General features: G+C 41.1%; 1 protein-coding gene across 1 annotated transcript in view; it reads right to left on the bottom strand.

The window, feature by feature from the left end:
• Window positions 1-21,112, bottom strand: part of ADCY1 (adenylate cyclase 1) — a 229,307-nt gene that overhangs the window by 8,487 nt on the left and 199,708 nt on the right. The window contains exons 13-17 of the mRNA XM_034761297.1: window positions 18,869-19,125; window positions 17,984-18,110; window positions 6,428-6,544; window positions 4,465-4,611; window positions 3,944-4,042 (exon numbers count right to left, since the gene is read on the bottom strand). Coding sequence (XP_034617188.1) covers window positions 3,944-4,042; window positions 4,465-4,611; window positions 6,428-6,544; window positions 17,984-18,110; window positions 18,869-19,125 — 747 coding nt within the window. The remainder of the gene's footprint in view (window positions 1-3,943; window positions 4,043-4,464; window positions 4,612-6,427; window positions 6,545-17,983; window positions 18,111-18,868; window positions 19,126-21,112) is intronic.

Raw genomic sequence — 21,112 nt, 5'->3', positions numbered from 1 at the left:
GACATCATACCAAAAGGACTAAAGGTAAAAAATCCATTACAATCTATATATCACACAAACTATGCTGAGAGATTGTGCCACACACTCTCAAAGAAACTGCGAAACTACCTGATCAGCATCCTATACAGCAAACTGGGAAAGATTAAGAATGAGCTCTCAAAAACTATGCATCTGATGAAGTGGGTTGTAGCCCACGAAAGCTTATGCTTAAATATATTTGTTAGTCTCTAAGGTGCCACAAGTACTCCTGTTCTTTTTTTAGTTTGGGTTATCACTAAAGGACATATACAACTTGCATATATAGCAGCTACTATCACCTTTTGTGTACGTTTATCTGCTTTAACCTTGTAAATAACCCTTATTTATTTTCTTGGTTAATTAGTTAGTTTATTACAAGATTGTCTACAAGGTTTGTATTTGGTGAGATCAGGGGTGCAATTGACCTGGGGTGAGTGACTGATCCTTTGGGATTGTGCGTAACCTGAATATTGTTGTGATTTTTGGTGTAAGGGGCCATTTATCACAAAGGTAAGCTTGTCAGGTGGCAATACAGACTGGAATGCCCAAGGGAACTGTCTGTGACTCCCTGCTAAGGCTTTTATAGTGCTTGTGGAGTTCACACTTGGTACTTGGTTGATGAAATCTAATGACAGAACACACAGCCTATTTGGAGTTTGTGCCCTCTTTCTTGACAGTCTGCCCAGAGCTTGGCTCCCATGTTTGTGAGCCTCTCTAGACTGCTTGACATCATCTGTCTGAGGTGATGAGCTCCCAGGAAGTTAAGAAATGGGAGAGATGATCTTCATAAAGATGGGGGTGCAGGGATAGGCACAACATAGGATCTGGGGTAAAAAGTTTAGAGACCCTTTACCAATGGGTCAAAATGGGCATTTCAAGGCTGTTGCTGACTAAGAGGTTGCTGTAGAAGAGCCAACTTTCTTAGTAAATCTGGGTGATTTGGACCCTGTGATCTCAGAGAGTGCTCCATAGGCAGGAATTTAAATCTGACTTCCCTCCGTTTTTTAGATCTGCTTTTAAATCCTAAGCAGATCTTACATTTGGAGTGGATGTGAGTCTCTCTGTTGAATGTCTGTTGCTGGCAGGGTTTGAAGCCCGGAGTCTTAGGCAGAACCTGAACTTGAGCAAAAAAATACAAAACCCAAGATGGGCAAACAAGGACAGAGGTGGAAAATGCTGCTCAAAGCACAAACTCCGCTAAATAACAGAACAAATAAAGAAAAACTAAAGACTAAGATAAAAGATAAATAAAGTGAGGTACAGCCAGGCACATGGCTGGCTAACGGATACCGTGATGCTCCATCTGAAGCTGCAGGCGGTTGAGAAGGAACTAGAGTGGCAGTGAGACTGCTTCTCCCTATATTCCGACAGTATCAGGGCACAAGGGTGTCTAGAGCGCAGGCACGGATCTACAGATGCTCCTGATGAAAGTCTCTGATTAAGAGTGAATGAGCACATGCACATCATGACACATGGAGTTCCCATAGGGACACTACTCAAAGAAGAACAAAAAAGATTTAGACATCTAGCTACTCAATTTATGGGTGCATCAGATAGTCAAATGTCTAACACCTCTCATTTAGAATTATCTGCACCCACAATGATGTGACCACAATCTATTTTAGGCACAAACCTGGAAGTGCAAAATTAAAGGCTGGGTCAGATTTTCTGTTGCAGTTGAGATCCACTTGGCACAGAGGAGATGGGTAAATGTCAGGGAGCCTGATTCTGTGCTTGGTTCCACCTTGGACCCCGGGTAGGTGAGAGCTTCCTAGAGGCTGCACTAACTTACATCAGCTGGCAATGATCCTTAAGGGACCATATGCCAAATGGGGGTTGCCAGAGCTCTGGCTGTGTTCCTTCCACATCTCTAGTACTGGATAAAATGAGAGGAAGAGGAGGGACATAAAAGGCTGGCTACACCTATGCCCGATGAGGACTTCTTCATACCAGGAAATCTCCATAAGGTGATATACAGGGAGTTTCTACTCTCTTTGTACCACATGAACAACACAAAGGGAGCAGAACAGAACTGAAAATCTAGCTCATTGTCTAAAATTTTGGCCTTTACGGTCTCTGTTTTTATGGAAAAATAATGAGGATATTTTTGAAGAGAATTTCTATATGATTTTAACCATTGTGCCTGGGTATACCTTACTTTCTTTATCTTTTCTCTTAGTCTTTAGTTACTTTTTCTTTATTTGTTCTGTTATTTAGCAGAGTTTGTGCTTTGAGTGGCATTTTCCGCCTCTGTCCTTGTTTGCTCATCTTGGGCTTTGTATTTTTTTTCCTCAAGTTCAGGTTCTGCCTAAGACCCCGGTCTTCAAATCTCTACTATAGACGTTTGAGTGAATATTTTCAGTACTGGACTAATTCAAATAACTCCTCTGCTAGCAAATATACAATACATGAGATAAACATATTTAGCTTTTGGAACATACACTGCTGGAGTTACCCAATAACACACTTGTTTTTGGGATTCTAGTTCAAAGAGCATTTATACCAGACATACTGATATGCCTCTGCTTGTTTGCCTGAGATCACACTGATACAAAATTCAAGTGATCAATTTTTGCCTGTCTCAGGACCTCAATTAGAGTCAACAATTTTATGACACACAAGTATTTTAAAAATACATCTCTGTAGGTTTGGATTTACGTTCGTTTAACAGTAGCACAGAAATGAAGAGAATTAGGAACGGCAAAAAAGCATCAGAGGCATCCTACAATCTCAGAATATTCATTATGTGGGATATATTCCAAACTGATCCCAATAATTGATTCAGCTGTAGCCTTGTTTTTTATTTATTTAACAAGGTTAATTGTCTCCTTGGAAAGTTCATGGCTCGTTCTAGCCCTTTTGCCCTCCAGTGCACTGTTATTCTGCAATTCTATTTCAGCTCACTCAAGGGTGCCTCTGTGATTCATGGACATGGACATCAGATCAGGCATGGACAAATTAGGGGGTACATGCTAAAATGCATTGACCACGGTCTCTGATATAGAAGTCCAACTCCAGACTTGCTGTGATTATTCTGATTTATACTAGGTTAGTGCCCAAAGGATCCCTCATTGTGCTAGCTTTTGTACAAACACTTGGAAAACCATGATCCCTGCCCCAAAAAGCTTACAGTGTAATTTAAAATAAGACAATAAATAATAGGAGGAAAAAGTGGAGGGGTGAGGACAAGGGTAGCTGTAATAAGTTCACATGGTTACACAGGCTAACTGTGCACATGGGCAGATGCTCAGAACTGTGCTTAGAACTAGATGGCTCTGAAGTCATTTAAAATTTAAAAAGGAAAAAAAGTTTAACTCTGGGGTTGGGGCTAGAGAAAGGATGAGGGGAAGGATGGAAATGGATAGGTTTTGGAGGAACGAGAATGGCCGTTCAACTATCATACCTGAGTTACCCTCCCTGTTTCTGGGTTTTTGGCTGGAAATGTAGACCAATGTCTACATTTGGCCTCAGACTCTTTAACAAACAAACAATCCTTAAGTTATATTCTGGTGGAACTGTCACTGCAGGACTTCCTGCTTCTCTGTTGCACTTATGGAGCTGATACGAGTACAAAGTGGGTGTAAAACACTTCCATTCTGCTTGGGTAGCTTTCACACTTAATTTGCACTGGTGAAGATAACTCCATAAGGTGCAGAGGAGCACAGAATCAAGCCCCAAGTCTTAACCATGTGAGTAATGCTCAGCACACCATGCTCGCATTGTATCTCTAGAGTCTGAAGTTATTGTTTGTTTTTCAGATGTAAAAGAAGGTTCAATTGTTGCAAAGAAATCAAACTGTTATCAGTTCTATTTCTAGCCATATTTTTATGACTGATGGTGTTTAGTTGTTCAGTTGGAGACTGACTTAACATCATTTGCACATGGAGTACACAGAGTCTTTCATTTTACTGTGTGACCAGCTTACCTTAGTTCCTGTAGTTGGTACAAGTCCTACAGCTGCCATATATGTACTGCCAATTGTCTTGATCTTTTCTATGTCCTTATAACATTCTTTGTCCAGAAGCTTTGTTTAAAACATAAAACTGTTAAACATTACATAATATTTTAGACAACAAACCATAGCTATCAGATAATATGTGCATATTAAAGTTGATAAACCACTTCAGTCTTTATAAGCCCAGTCTTGTTCCCATTCAAGGCAGTGGAAATATTCTCAGTGACTTCTGTGGGAGCCGCATCAGACATAAATGTTTTTAAGGGCATTTTGGGCCAGATTTTATGAAATATTTAAGCATGTATAGAGGCATATGGGTGCCTAATGGGATCTACAAAAGCACCTAGATTCCTAACTCCCACTGAAATCAGATGTTTACAGAGTCACATTAATAGATAGCCAAACTAAGAGGAATTTTCCACAAATAATCTTGAATTGGCAGAAGTCTGGTGGACTCAGTAAGATCAAATGACAGAGAGTTTAGACCTTACCTCATCAAAATCGGCAATAATTTCATTTAAGAGGCGTAAACACTCCACTCCCATGTTATTGCCATCCAGTTCAATGTAGAAATCGTTGAAATTTGGGATGGAAGCAAACATCACTCCCACTTGTGAATATGACTGGTAATAAAGGTCCTGCAATTTTTGAATTATATGGGTTTTTAAAATTAGAATTTGACATAAACAGGCAGTATCATCCTTGTGATTTCTTGACCTCAGATTTACTTCTGTTAAAGAGAAATTCCATAATGTTTACCAAGCTCTGTCCTATAAATGAAACAGGTCATAGAACGTTGTTTTATTTCCTGTGACATGTCCTGCCTCATTTTCCACCCCTTCCCCTGGGAAGTGTAGAGGGCTGAGATGCAGCACAAGCAGTGTAATTTTGGATTTACAGAACTCCTAGAAGGTTGCATGCTTGAGAGACGGGAGCTTGAAGCAAGGTGTGTGATAAAAGCAAAGAAAGACTGTGCAGGTTCACTGGCTATTCTTGCCTGTGAAAGGGGAGCAACAGTGGCTGTACGGGCTACTGCAGCACTGAAGACGCTGTAGCCACTAAAGAGTGGCTTTGCTACCACGGAGCAGGCCAAGGGAGGAAGGGACAACTTCCTCCTGTTAAAAGATATTACATATAGAACCAAGTCCTTCACTCAACACACAACCAGAGTATTGAGGCTTTGAGCTGGGAAGATCTATAGGGTTGTATCTATTTATTTGCTCCACCATCTTTTTACTGTGAGACATAAATACAGTCCACGCATGCATTGCGTTCATACAACAAATAATTATAAGAGCTCAATCATGCCTCTCCTGAGGCTGGGCCAGACGGGGGATAGGCAGCAGAAGTATTGCTGGAGCACTGGTGCCTGTGGGAGAGCTGCTCCTTTTTCCATTTAGTCAATGTGTGCAGTATGAGCCCAGCGGTGCAGCTGTCTGGGATGGGGAAGGGCAGGGCCTTGGACTTACCCTCACACTGGGCCATAACTAATGCCAAGCTGGGTCCATTAGTTCTGCCCGTAGCTTTAGCACCTTCCCCTACACCCACATTTCCCTACAGATGTGCAATGGAGGTGTGGGAGGTGGGTAAGGAACTCTCTGCACAATTCCCCTCCCCCGCCATGAAAGCTGCATTGGGGCAACCATAAGGAAGCCCTAAACATTTTTATGAATTTCACATTTACTACCTAGCATAATGGGATGCTGACCTCAGACTGGGCCTTCTAGGTGCTATTGCAACACTAGCAATAACAGTAATAATTCATAGTGTCATTAGTTGGTCAACTGGTCCATCCCCTGCATTACTACAGGATTTAATTACTCCCACACTCTTTCTTTAAAAAATAGGTGCCTAGATATTAATTATTATTAATTATTATTCTAATCTCAAGTATTCCCAATTATCATGATTCCACGCTATCCTGTAGCAGTTTGTTCCCTTGCCCAAGATTTAAGATTAGTTTTCACACTCAAAGTTACTGCGTCCTTCTAGAGTGTGTAGAATTCCTTATTTTGACTTTTCAATTTCTGTTTTTGTAAATGAGGCACATTTCAAGAACCTTGAGTGGCTCAACTGGAAGCGTCTGCCATGTCACACTATATTCTATTCAGAACCAAACTGATCTCAGTGGAAGACTGTAATAAACTCTGATCTTTTGACTTGATTGGAAAAGAAATTGGCATGTAGGCACTCAACTGCATTGATGCGGAATGACACTGCATTCACCTGAACGGTATTGTACTTAAGTCCTTCAGAAAAGGTGAATGCTACCGAGAAAGCGAAACTAACCCTGAACTGACATCTGACAATGGCTTTTACCAGAACTATTCAATTTAATGTGTATAAAATGTAAATGTTTCAAGCTTTTAAGAAAATATATAATTTCCCTGACCTGGATGTCACACAAAAATCATGCATATCATTACGTGCTTATTTTTCCCCCCATAGCCTTACCATGTTCCTAGGGTTAGACATAAGAAAGTGCTGTGCAACATGTGCTGGCAAGAGATTGAAGAGAATTCTTTTATTATCCAGCTTTACTCTCTCCATATCATCTCTCTCTTCTTCTGCCTAAGGGTGAGAGCGGGAAAAGCTCTTTAAAATTACTGTTTTATAATGAGCATAACATTAATTCAGATTATCAAATTGCTTCGTCCGGCTCCAGGCTTTAAAAATCAAATTGCACGGCAAAATAATAAATATCACTCTCTATTACAGTTGCAAGATCTGTCTGCTTTTAACATACAGAGCAAAATCCTGAACTCCTTATTAGGGTAAACTCCCACTAAAGTCTGTAGGCCAATTTCTGCTCTTAGGTCTTGATCCGAAGTCTGCAAAAGTCCCCCATTGACTTCAATGGGCTTTTGATCAGGACCTTAGAAATAGGTGTAACTCCAATGAAGGTAATGTGGTCCAATGAGAGATTGTATGAGCAAGGATTGAGCCAATACTTCAGGATTTGGCCCACAAATCCTTCAATGCCTTTTTAAAATTTCAAGTATGCATATGACAGTTTCCTAAGGGTATGTCTATACTTACCGGCTGGTTCGGCGGCAAGCAATCGATCTTCTGGGATCGATTTATCGCGTCTTGTCTAAACGCGACAAATCAATCCCGGAAGTCCTCGCCGTCGACGCCAGTAATCCTGCTCTGTGAGAGGAGTAGGCGGCGCCGACTGGGGAGCCTGCCTGCCGCGTGTGGACCCGCAGTAAGTACCTTTAAGTTCGAACTAAGATACTTCGACTTCAGCTACGTTATTCACGTAGCTGAAGTTGTGTATCTTAGTTCGAACTGGGGGCTTAGTGTGGACCAGGCCTAAGAAATATTTGCATTCTTCTATGATTTCTACATTATACAGGAATTCTTTGTGCTTCTACAGAGACTTTATCACTTGCAAATGACAGAATTTCTCCAAATGGGGCTGAAGATTCCTACACATTCAGGCAACAGAGTCTATCATTTGCTGTAGCGGGTGATAATGCTCAAAAGGACGTTTTAAAACATTTGTACGGGCTAAGGAGTATGCGCACAAAAAGAGCTTGGATGTTGCAAGCTAATCTAACCCTGGGTGCCTATAGTTAGATTCCTGGATCCATATTCAGGCATCCAAATATAAATGATTTGATCTGCAGAAGACAGAGGGACCTGCGGATTTTCAGCACTTTTGAAAATCAGACCACTTTTATTTAGCTTCCTAAACATGGACTTAGAAATCTGCCTTTAGGCACCCTGGTTTGAAAATGTTAGCCTCCGCTCTGAGCAAACACATTCCCCCCAAATTTTATATCCCTAGTCTTTTCTCAAGACACAGTGCCTATCAGATCTTTCATCCAAACGCTCCTAGTGAATCAGACAATTGCTGATCAGGAGGGTAAAATTCAGCCTACGGAAATCACAGCAAGTAGAATTTATTCTTTTAACTTCAACTCCCTCACCAAGCTGTAACACACACTCCATTTGTCATCAAGCACAACAATAATTCTTGTTTACCTATTTGCAAGGTCAGCAAAAAGATGGAGGGCCAAATTCTCAGGTATTATAAATCAATATATCTCAACTGAAGTCAATGGTGGATTTACAACATCTGAGAATCCAGCCTAAAATTTCCCAATGTCTTTTTTATATGTAGACCTTGTCACACTACTAACATTGCAAAATCTGTTTGCTCTTCTCACAAAGACTATGCACATACTGACTAACGTGGAGGGCTGCCTGGTACACATTTGCCTGGGAGAAAAATCAGCATGCTATCTCCCATATACATACAATCCTATGATTAGAAGAAAAGTTTTAATGAGGAGAAAGCAGGTTTTGTTGTTTTTGATGAAAAGTTTAAATTTTCCAATGGAAACTCCCTGCATTTTATTTTTGATAATCTCTACACAACAGTCATTGATCAATTATAGATGGCTTTGCTTAGCAGCCATTTTCTGCAGAATGTTCTTTGAACTTCTTGTCATTCTTTAAAGAGATGCAGAAAAAGAAAAGCTGAAAAAAAAACGAATTTTGTCAAGTTGACCTCTTCGGGAATTATCACCCCCTTTGGAAATACCCATTCAGCTTCTGCTCTAATTTGGACTACAAGAATTTATTATAATTTATTCTGGATCCGTTACTGAAGCTGAGCCCTCCAGTGACTCTGAATACAATTTGCAGTCCAACCAAAGTCTCTGTTTTCCATCTGTGAAGTATTTTCTTGACACTTTTTAATGCTTAGTGTTCACACTCTGTCTGCTTTCTCAAAACAGCCTCACCTCCTCCTATTTTAGAGATGCAAACTCTGTGTTTCTTTATCATTATCTACAAGTGTTTAAATATGTGAATGATGACAATCTGCAGCCTTATTGGTGGAGTCTGAGTATTTTACAGTAAAAACAAGAAGCTTTTCTTAAACTGCAAACTGAAACTGAGTTGTGTACATCCTGGCTTGTATTATACTCAACACATGAAGCTAGGATTCTGAGAACAGTAATGGGAGTCCTGCATTTCTGAATTCTTACTCTATCTGTGGGCCTTACCAAATGCTTCTATTCCTTCATCTTTAACTCCTGGGAGTGTTATGAGGATTAGTTAGTAATGGTCTGATTTTAGAGGTGTGGAGTACAGTACTTGCAGATCCCATTGAATGGTTGCTGCTGAGAGCTCAGCATTTCTGAAAATTAGAACACTTATTTAGGTGCCTTGTAAGGATTTTGGGGCACAATTTTTTTTAAGGCCACCATTTTCAAAAACAGGAACCTATGAAATCTGGAGAAACTCTTGAAGGTCAGTATGGTAATATTATGCAGGAGGTCGGACTAGATGATCATAATGGTACTCTCTGGCCTTAAAAATCTGTAAAAGGATACTTGTTAGTTAGCTGTGTCTTTACCAAAATGGAAGTGTGAATCATAAATAAGAAATAAACATCAATAAACCAGAATACAAAAATTTATAAAGTTAGGTGTGAGGAATATCCCATGTAACCATCAGGTAAACGTTCTGTGGTGATGTGCACACCATGATGTAAGACAGATGTAATGTTCTCTTCTGGGAGCACTTCCAGTTTTGGCCTTCTTTCTTGTTAGCATTTATTAGGATCAAGATACCTTTAAATGGTGAATATGCATAGTCATGTAGTCACCACAAACAGTGAACCATGGGTGTTATCATATAACTGTGTATAAAGCAAAATACCCTCCAGATTAACATTATGGGGCAGTACAGAAGTTAAAATAATAGTATGCCAAATTCTTCCAGTCATGTAACAGATGTGTGGAGACATATGGTCAAATCAGAGCAGTCTAACAGTAGGGCTGGGTAAGTGGAGTAGAAAATTTGAAGCACTGCATGGATAGTAATGCTATTCAATCACTATTTGTTTGGCCATCTGAGGCAGGAGCAGGGCCGGCTCTGGCTTTTTTGCCGCCCTAGGCAAAAAAGCGTCCCGCCGCCCCCGGCCCCCGGGCGGGGAGCGCGGCAGGGGTCGGGGGCGAGCCCAGCCGTGGCCCCGCTCTCCCCGACCGGCCAGAGCGCAGGGAGGAGGGCGGAGAGCCGGGCCGCGGCCCCGCTCTCCCTGATCGGCCAGAGCGCCGCCCCTCTCCAGGTGCCACCCCAAGCATGTGCTTGGTAGCCTGGTGCCTGGAGCCGGCCCTGGGCAGGAGTGCATGATTAGCATTCCTCTAACTCTGATTTGTCCAGTTTTAGGCCAAGCTTCGACTCCTGGGCAAAATAATTGAGCAAGTACTAACCATCAAACTTCATCAACATGTGATATCAGCCAACATCCTGGAGGCCTCACAATCAGGGTTCAGAGCAGGGCACAGCAGAGACCGCTCTAGTGGCACTAAAAAAGGTAGGGACCACAAGGTATTACCACACCTACATGACACAACAGGAGTATATAGCCCAGCACTACAATGGTTCCAACCACTCCTCTCCAACAGAACTTAGGGTGGTGTTCTCCTCTCCAAATGTCCCCATCTGCGGGGCCTTGCAGGGACCCATACTATTCCTGCTGATCTTCAATAGCTACATATCTACCACTGGGAGAGATAGTGATATGTAGTGGGTTTAACTGCCAAGAGGAGGACACTCAACCACCACTACTAAAATGTCAGAATGCCTGCAAGAAATTAGTTCTTGGATGAAGAGCAGCTGCTTAAGCTGACACCAGGCAAGACCAAAGTAATGCTGGGTGCAAAGGGGAGACACTTCCAAGAGCCAACACTGGCCAAGATGGTATCTCCACCTTTCACCAAAGTCAGGCGGTCCCCATTAGTCAAAGTGGTGCAAAGCCTCAGGGTCTTGTTTAACTATTCACTAAACTTGGATGAAAAAGGAGGATCAGTTTCCAAAACTGCCTGCTTTCACTTCCAGTTTGCTATGAAATTTCATCCCTTTCTCCCCAATGAGAAACTGGCCACAGTGATCCATACATTTGTCACCTGCAGGCTGGACTGCTGTAACTCACTGAATATGAAGACAATGCACCGGCTCTAGCTGGAACAGAATGCAGCAACTTGCCATTTCCATGCCTTAGCCACATTGGGCACTAGGGTGACCAAATGAGAGACATGAAATATTGGGAAGGGGGGGGAAGGAAGGGGCACCGGCGGAGCAAAAAAACAAAAAACAAGAGCTGGTGGCGGAGAAAAAAAAGAGCCACCAGAGCATAGGAAAAAATGGTGGGGGCTGAGCACCCACCAGCAGCTCCCCACCCCGCCCCGCACTCACCTCCACCTCCCCTGAGTGGGCTGCCGCATTCTGCTTCTCCCCCTCCCTCCCAGCGCTTGCGCCGCCATACAGCTGATTCGCGCAAGCCTGGGAGGGACTGGGGAGGGGGAGGAATGCGGTGTGCTTGAGGAAGAGGCGGGGCCAGGGCGGGGATTTGGGGAGGGATCCAATGGGGCAGGGAGGGGGCAGAGTCAGGGCGGGGCCGGGGCTGAGTTGGGGGGGGGGGGACGCGAGCCCCCTCCGCCTGTGTGCCGGAGTGCAAAATATCGGGACAATTTGCGTCCTGACCGAACATTGGTTGGGATATGGGACAAACAAGTAAATATTGGGACAGTCCCGATAAAATCGGGATGTCTGGTCACCCTAGTGGGCACATCAGGCTTGTGGTCAAGACTCGCCAATGTCTCCATCAGCTTCTAATGCCAGCTTAAAGCTTTGGTCCTAATTTTCAAACTAATTAATGGATTAAGCCACAGCTACATCAAAGACTGATTTTCAGTCTATGAACCCCCACGACATCTGGCACAATGCAGATCACAAAATCCTGGAGAGAAGCACACGAGAGGGGGTACAAAGCATTCCGTGTCCCAGGGATCCAGATAGAGATAAGGTGAATCCAGAGCCTGACCATTTTTAGGAAATACTGCTAAGCATTCCTCTGAGGAAGAGTTTCCAATATAAGTGACACTCATAATATAAACCCTGCCCCTACTATTCCAAAGCCCTACCAATTCTACAACTCTATCCCTCTCCACAAAAACACCCAAACCATATCCTACGTAAAGCTTTGACCCAAAAAAGGACAGGTGCCAGAGACCCCATGAAGTCCACTAGAGACTTTGCTATTGCTGTTGATTTTACATGGAAGGACTCAGATACTAGGGTAATGACAGCAGTATAAAACCCTAAGATAGATAGCAGAGCTTGGAGCATGCTGGTCATGCACTCTGAGTTCTGCCTGTGTTGGGCCCAAGCAGAAGGTAGTGTTTCAGCTCATGCACTCTCCTCTCCTCCCCACCAGATAGTGGGTGTGGGGAACAGAACCTTCCCCAAGTTTCAGGGGAAAGGAGAGTAAAGAATTCCACAGGTGCTCCCCTCTCATTATGCCCTGTTAGGGAAGAAGACTAAAAATTCTGCTGCTGCTAGGCTCTGGAGATCCTTCCTCCCCATAACTCTTAAGGCAGCGCTCATTTTCATCTCCATGGAAGTCAGCAGGGAGGAGAGAGAAGATCTCCTTGCCTCAGTGGCAACTGCAGACTTCCTACCAGGCGCTAAGGAATGAAGATATCCCAGGTCTCAAAGTGAGGTGAGGAAAGACTTCCTTGGATTTTCATCAGCAGAGAGAACTCCAGTACTCCCCTCCTCAGGTGTCTGAGGTGAGGGGAGTGAGGCAGTCACTGTTTCCCTTATGGACCCCATTATCCTTCAGAGGGATGGACATGACTGCTATGACTCTAGCTCCACTCCTCGGGCCTCCTGAAGAGGATAGCAAAGACTCCTGCTGCCCTCCCTCCATGTAGCTGAGATGAGAAGATCTGGGTGGGCCCTTTTGCTGCCCAGACAGAGGCTGACAAAGAAGAAAAAATGGTGTGAGGTCTGCAGTAGAAGGAATAGACCCATATTCATAGGGGATGATATTTACATTCAGGGACTGAATATTATCCATATAGTTCAACGCCTGAATATTATCCAAGCATTGCGCTGTGTGCCCTCTGTTTCTATTGGTTAGTTCAGGATAGCTGACAGCATACTGTTTATACAAGAACAAAGTAGATTATTGAGAAAAAGCACGAGACAGGAACTCAGTAGGAATAGCAACAAGAAAACTAACTGTCATATGGACCACAGTAGTTTGGTAGTTATAGCATTTACTGGCATTTTGGTATCATTTTGAAAATTCAAAATTGCAATATTGTAAATTAGGACTTTTTTTCCTCTGATAAAAGTAAACAGTTCTCTGATGTCATGTTTTCTAATGTCAACATGATACCTGGGTAGACTTATAGCTTTGCATTACATAGTTGCATAATAGCCAGACCTACAAAAAGCTAAGGCAGAGAGGGAGTAAATTCCCGTTAGCAAGTAAAAAATGTGTACAAGTACTGACAAATTCTCAAGCTCTATGTTAGAGAGATCAGCTGAAACATTCTATGCAATTAGTTAATAGACAAGAAAGGATCTGCTTTGGTAAGGTAACTAACTAGGTAAAAATTATCACACAAAGTTTCACTATCTGGTGATACAGCTAAAAATAAATTGAGCTACCACGGTTCCTTTACCAATACATTCATATCACCTGAAGGGGGCACTAAAATCACAAGAAAGAGACAGTATATCAATAAGCAATTTTGTGAACATGGAATAAACAGGGCCAGGTTTTCAGCATTAGGTATGTAAAAAAAATTTGAAATTCTGGCCTACAGACTGCAAAACTGCAGTTAGGACAGAGATTCTAGCTTAGAAAATTATTAATGGCTGACATTCTAGTATTCCCTAAATAATTCAACTAAAGAAACAATCATACAGTAAGATTATCCTTATTTTCTTTCCCAGAAAAACAGGTAATTGTCAGAAGTGGGCAAACAATTCACAATGAATAATTTATCTGGTAAGATTAACCTTTTTTCAGGTTCTTGACATTTTAATTTGTTCATTATTCGTAACAGTTTGTTGAATCTTTTGTACAAGCAAACTTTGTGATTGCACATACTGTTAAAGTACTCGTGAATATTTGCAATTCACACATATGATTAGTCATATAAAACACATGAGCTGTTTGAAAACTATATCAAAACTTTTTTTTTTTGGGATAAAAATGGCTTTTTGAGAAAATGAAAATTTTTGTAAGAACTTCTTTGGTTTTTGGTTTACTTTAAGGTTTTTGTCAGAAACAAAAATACATTTTTTTTACCAGCTCTATGCCGATTAATCGCAAGTGTGAACAGAAAATACGTACACAAATATTTTAACTGTTTGTAGCAATCACAAAGTTTGTTCATACACATGATTTGGCATATTATTAATTATTATTATTATTGTAATATTTCTGTTCCTTGGTTACATAACCTTAACCTTTGTAAACTACCTTCACTTCTGCCTAAAACAAATTTTGTTGATTTACTTAATTTTGGCTACAGGCCCAAAATTTGGTTTCCTCAAACAAAACTCTTTTTGGTGTCACAATTGGAGCTAAGAGTTCTGTTAAAGCCATTGTGTTAATGGGGTTAGAGAATTATCATATTACTCCTTTCTTAGCTCATGTTGTCAATTTTTACCTAGCTCTAATGATTACCTATATTTATTGGGAATTACTGAAGAAGAATCTTACCATGTGATACTTTACTTAGTTGTTTCTCTTAGTGAACATTAAAATGTTATTAAACAATATTCTCTTTCCTGTTTCTCAGTTATTTCAGTAACACTCTTCTCTGAGCGAAACTGGCTTAAGTCATGTACATTTGCAGTAGCAGAAGTTTTAGGAGCGGTGGCTATTCAGCAGGTCTTGGCACATGTGGTCTACGGCGAGAATTTCTTACATGTCTCAGACTGTGTTTCCTGGTTCTTTGTGCACACATTGAATTTAAATTCAGCTTTGACACCTCCCCTCACCCCAGTCTTTCACCAAACTCAAATGTATGAAAGAAATTGGAATTTCATGTGAGTTTTGCTTTAAGAGAGCAGAACTGAACCCTCAGTGAAGGAAAAAAAACACAAGCTTTTCATTTCGGGTCAGATTTGTAAAGGTATTTAGGCACCTAAAGATGCAGATAGGCACCTAGTGTAATTCTCAGAAGTGCCTAGGCACCTGACTTTCCATTAGTGCTGAGGTACCTAACGTCCACTGGAGCCTAGACACCTCATTTCAACTTCCAATGCGAGTTAGGTGCCTAGGCACTTTTGAAAATCCCACTAGATGTCTACCTATATCTTTAAGAGCCTAAATACTTCAAAAAAACCTCACTGTCCCTGGGTCACCATTTTCTAGAACACCATTTTCTATCTTTAAGACTCAGGTATTTAATTTAAGTGTGCTGCCTATGGAATTTGCATGATATAATAGGTCAATTAGGAAACAGAGAAAAACAGGGACCAAATCCTTAGCACCTGTCACTCTCATCAAAGTCAATTAGAGCTGTGGATACTCTACATTTTTCAGGATTTGGGCCAGACTTGTATTGCTGGATTTTTCATGGAGTATAAACCCCTATACATATTAATCAGTGGTAGACAGCCATCTTATAAGGTGACATACACAATCTCTGCCATACGCTGTATCATCTGTTAACTCTATAAAGTATTAGGGGCTATGATGAAAATCAGGCTGAGATATTACAGAGATGGGCACTGTAGAAACGTATAAGCCATATACCCTATACAAACAAATAAGTAATAAACACTCTGAGTTTTGACCTAATATTATTCTGAATATTTAAAATCCATCCAAAATGCTAACAGGCAATATCTACATTTTAAACCAGCCTTCAGATAGTAGAAAGATTATAAGTAACTAATTGATTCATCTTTATATCCTTATTAACAGTCGTGCTGCTCTCTGGATGCCTTTGTGATGTTTAAAACATGATTTTATTAGGACTAGATTGCCATGCAGCCTGGGGTAGGCAGGATGTGGTTTATAAATCATTGGGCAATCAGTAGGAGCAGCATTAATTATTGGTACAAATGTAAATAAACAAAACATTTGAACAAAAAGAAAATCCTTCACACTGCAGTGTCACAAATGGGGCTACTCATGCAGGTAAGGTTCTACAGCAGAGGTAGGCAACCTATGGCATGTGTGCTGAAGGCGGCACGTGATCTGATTTTCAGTGGCACTCACACTGCCTGGGTCCTGGCCACTGGTCCGGGGGGCTCTGCATTTTAATTTAATTTTAAATGAAGCTTCTTAAACATTTTGAAAACCTTATTTACTTTACATACAACAATAGTTTAGTTATATATTATAGACTTATTGAAAGAGACCTAAAAACATTAAAATGTATTACTGGCACGCGAAACCTTAAATTAGAGTGAATAAATGAAGACTCGGCACACCACTTCTGAAAGGCTGCCGACCCCTGTTCTACAGGATCAGCCCGATGGCGAGCCTGGATAGAGCTAAGTGACGTGAAAGACAGTGTAAAGTATATTTTGGTTGTAATGAATCTCCACTGGTGTAGAGTTTTGTCATTACCACCCCACTTCATTTGTCATTATTTGTGATTTCTTTGCCACTTTAAATGTAATAGGAGGCTACAGAATACACCACTTTGCAAAACACTTATAAGAAGATATCCAAATAAAAGTTTGGGGTACTACAGCCAGCGGAGTCAGCACCACCTCTGGGCACAATGAGTCCCCATAGTGGCTCCGAGGCTGCCCACCCAAGCTCAGGGGGTGATTCCAGAAGAAAAGGGACCTCGCCAGGGTGCCGCTATCCCCAGCAAAGTTCAGCTTCTGGAATGGTCCCTGCGGACCGTGGGCTTCTGGGGATATGCCCCCAACATCAGGGAAGCACATGAAACTCCCGTTTCTTCTAACATTTGAGTTTGTAAAATTATAAAAGTAAGGCCTTTTAAGTTTTAAGGATCATATTCCTTAGGGATGCACAATTTTCTTCTCCAGGCCGGGAATGAAAAACTGAGTTTTGTGGAGAGTATTTAGCAAGGGTTTGGAAGGATGGAATTCACTTCTGATTCTCAGGCAAGCTTTGGAGCTGCAAAGCATCCCCTCCACAGTTGCTACTCCACCTCCTGGCTGGAATACTGACTACTGCGGTACAAAGCATTAAAGCCAATGGATCCACATAGTTACGGCTCAGAAGGTTCCTCCCACAAACCACTACTATGCACCAGCCTCTATGGGGCCAATTGCTACCCAATTATTCCAGTTATTTGCAGCACATGTCCCATACATTACAATTTTGTCCATTCACAGTAGACCAAATGCGGTGATAATTTATACCTGGTGCAATCCCATTGCCACTGCATTCAATGGGGTATAGGTCAGCACAGAATTTGGCCACCAGGATATATAGGAACACTGGAATTCTCATTCTGGATCAGACCCAATGTCCACCTAGTCCAGTATCCTCTCTCTGACAGTAGTCATCACCAGATGCTTCAGAGGAAGGTGCAAGAACCCTGCAGTAAGCAGATGTGGGATATTCTGCTCCCACATCAGGACTCATCCTGACCTTGTACAGAGATTGACTTATGCACAAGGTTTAATATCCCTTTCATTTTTTAATTATGATAGTTCTGGATATTCCTGTTTTCTATGTAAATGTCCAAACCCTTTGAATCTTGCCAAGTTCTTGGTCTCAACAACTTCCTGTGGCAATAAGTTCTGCAGCTTAATTAAACATTGTGTGAAAAAGAATTTCCTTTTATCAGTTTTGAATTTGCCACTGTTTATTGTAATTGAATGGCTCTGCCCCGGCCCTGTTGTGGCATGAGACGAGGTGAGCAGAAGCTTTTGATCTATCTTCTCTATAACAATTCTATAACACTGTTTAGTTGATTACATTCCTTAATATGAAATTCCCAATACAGATAAAGTTACTCTAATTTTGATGTATTATTGTAAGACATTAATGCCCACAAGATTCAGTTCTTGGAGGAAAAATATTGTGAAGTTGCATGTGGAAAGAAAATAAGGGACTCCTTTGCTGGTGAGCCACAACAAATATGGAGTTTTGTTTTGCCTAGCCAATGCGTGAAATATTAATGGACAGCATACAAAACAATTAGACAACATTTTGTGTGTGTGTTTTGGAAAGAAAAATAAGTGCCTTGCCTGCACAGCCCAGAGGTAGTCCAGACGTAACTTCAAGTCCACCTGCCTGGAATGAAGTGCCAAAGCACAAGAAAACAGCAAAATGGCTAATATAGGTTCATAGCCACGCATATAAAAGGAGCCACCCCTTTAAAAAAAAAGAAAGAAAGCATAAGTTAATACAGATCTTTTAAAGCAAAAAACCTTGGTCTAAATTCTCAAAAGTGACTAGTGATTTGGGGTGCCACACTTGAAACACACTGAAAGGGTATGATTGTCCAAGTGCTGAGTATTCATCCTCTGAAAATCAGGATCCTTAAATTTAGGCACACAGAAATGGAGGCACCCCAAACCACTAGCCCCTTCTCAAAATGCAGGCCCTCTCATGCAAATACTGTCAGTGCACAGGCTGCCACTGCTGTATGATCCCTGCACCATGCCCCAAAACAAAGTGTGCCCAATTGCTTCAGGGTCTTACCCATCAAGAGCATAAATGTAGATAATATGTACCATGTACTAATATGCTCCATGTACATGTGTGTAGCTTTGTTTAACATTATTTCAGCATTTCAATTACACATAAGGGCTTCATTCACTGCTCTGTTAACACCATTTTTAAACCAGTGAGTGTGACTCCAATGAAATCAACTCTGTTACACCAGTGTAAAACTGGGGTAACGCAATGGGGAACCAGGCCATAGCTGTTAGTTCACAAAAGCAAATGTTCCACCCATGAATATTACCACAATAGCCAGATCCTGCAAGGTACTGGGAGTTGAGCATCTCTCAGTATCTGTCTCTTACACAGTACTGCAGTGTTTTAGAACAACAGTAGTAAAACAGAGTCGGCAATGTTTTGGACCATCCATAATGCTACTACTTTCCTTAACTTTACAGTGTACTTACCCTACTGCTTTTCTGTATCCGCTGAGTTCCAGAACAACTATGTACAAAATAGTAACAAAAAGCAGGAGGATCATTTTTGGCAAGGAAGAGACACGTAGAAATATTGCCAAGGTAAGAGTCCCCACAACGCAGGAAAGGAAAGCATAATGGGCTGTATCACATGGAAGTTCATTCATTGTTTTATTCATTCCACCGGGAGAAATGATAACAATGGAACTGCTGGAATTTGTACTCCATACCCAAGGCATGCATCCAACCTGGGGAAAACAGCAGGGTTTAAAATGAAACACTCCATCAGAAGTTCAGTAGCTCTTGGGCCTGCTTATAGCCCTCTTCTCTCAATCAGATTCTCAAGCCAGAAACAGACCTCATATTTCCCACTCCTAGACTTGCCTCTTAACAACAAGATTATTCTTCCTCTCCTAGCACATTTCCACCTCTACTTGAGGCAGGAATCATGCTCCCAATCCACTAGATGGCAGCAAAGGTGGAGAATTAGAGTTTGAACATAGTTAAAAAAAACCTCTCCCTTTTCAGTGCTCAAACAACGAAAGGACCCAAGAAAATATCTATTTATTAATATTTAAAAGTATTTTAATACCCATATAAGTGGTGAGCTTTGCTAGAATAGTTCTCACACACATCAGAGGAAGAAGCATGTTGATTATACACACACTGACTAAACTCTAACAATTTAAAAAAAAATCAAGTCACAGACGTAAAACAATATTTAAATCTCTGATGAAAGATAAGAGGTATGTAATTATTCTCTTTCATCTATGGAGCTAAACGTGAACATCAATAACCATAACAGATTCAAATAAGCCAGATATAGATAAGCAGGAAAAGCAGAGATCCACAGATAATTAAGGCTAGGGATCCTATCTCCCTTTTCTCTCTTGTCTAACCACCATTAGTTTGGCACTCATCCTCCAGCTGGGAGGAAGTATGATCAAATTCTTCCAAAGATGATGTCAGTGACACATCCCAATTCCAACAGCCCGGAAAGTGAGGAATCCCAAATGCATGATCTTGTCCCAACATTTTTGTTATTATAATCACACATCAGCTTTTTATCTTACACCATTGGGGAGGACTGGAGTTAACATTAAATGGGAAAGTGTGGTGGTAATGTGGGTTCAGGTGGACATCAGTGTTAGTAGGCACCTACAGATAAGCTCTATCTGTACTCTCCTTCTATTCTGAAATCTATTATTAGTCTTCTAAAAAAGTATTAACCACCGATAATGAAATTTTATAGTGTGCCATAAAATCAGTGACAGTCTGAAAGGTGATGACGCAGTACATTTTATAGGCAGTTACAATCATTTAAGAGGATGAGACTACGAGATAAATACTTAATAGCTAATATTGTGATACAAAATCAGAAAGAGGGAAGCAAAAAATTAATTGAATACAATTTTGTTCAACAGCTTACTTAAAAATGTCACTTGCACTACACAGCAGCCAACATTTCAAAACTTAGAAACGTACAAGGGCTTTGTAAATGATACGCAGCTCATCCAGGAAAACACCATCTGCTCTGTAACTAACTAAGGTGAAACCTCAACATCTATCTGATCGTGAACAATTCTGGAAGGGTTTTTGCAGGAACTTATTCTACTGATTAAACAGCTCCCCTAAACATTTGAAAGGTTACAAGTTATTGCTACACTAAAGTGTAAAACTATAGATGTGAGATGCAGCATGGTGTAGTGAAAGAAACTGAAGATTGCAGAGGTCAGGAACTTTTGAGTTTTAGCCCCAACTCTTCCATTGACTTGCTCTGTGGCCATGGACATCACAATCTCTGTATCTCACTTTCCTTATGTGCAAACAGGGGTAATATTTATTTCACAGGGGATGGAGAAGTGAGGCTTTTATTAAATACTTTGAAGATGTAAGGTGGTGTGTAAAAGCTGCTTCAGAAACAATTACAGATACATACAAGTAAATATTCTTACAACAGGATGGGATTAAATTCCTGGCAGCACTTCTTGGAACAGCACTGGAATTTCAGCGAGAAAGTCTGTGTTACTTGCAATTTTTACTCTACTTTAGGGAGTAGCCAAATAGCAGGATGTGAAAGTAGTGGTTTAGGTAATTCAAATACCTAATTTCCCTGCAGATATCTAAATACCTCTTGGGGAGGGGGGATGCCTGTGAGGAGTTGAATCTTTTTTTTAGCCATAAAAGGTCTCCATAATACTTGGCACTATACATCTTTAAATGTTTTATAAACAG

This window comes from Trachemys scripta, chromosome 2 (assembly GCF_013100865.1).
Source record: "Trachemys scripta elegans isolate TJP31775 chromosome 2, CAS_Tse_1.0, whole genome shotgun sequence".
Classification (NCBI taxonomy): Eukaryota; Metazoa; Chordata; order Testudines; family Emydidae; genus Trachemys; species Trachemys scripta.
The sequence above is the reverse complement of the archived record's forward strand: the minus strand, read 5'-3'. Positions and strand labels throughout refer to the sequence as shown.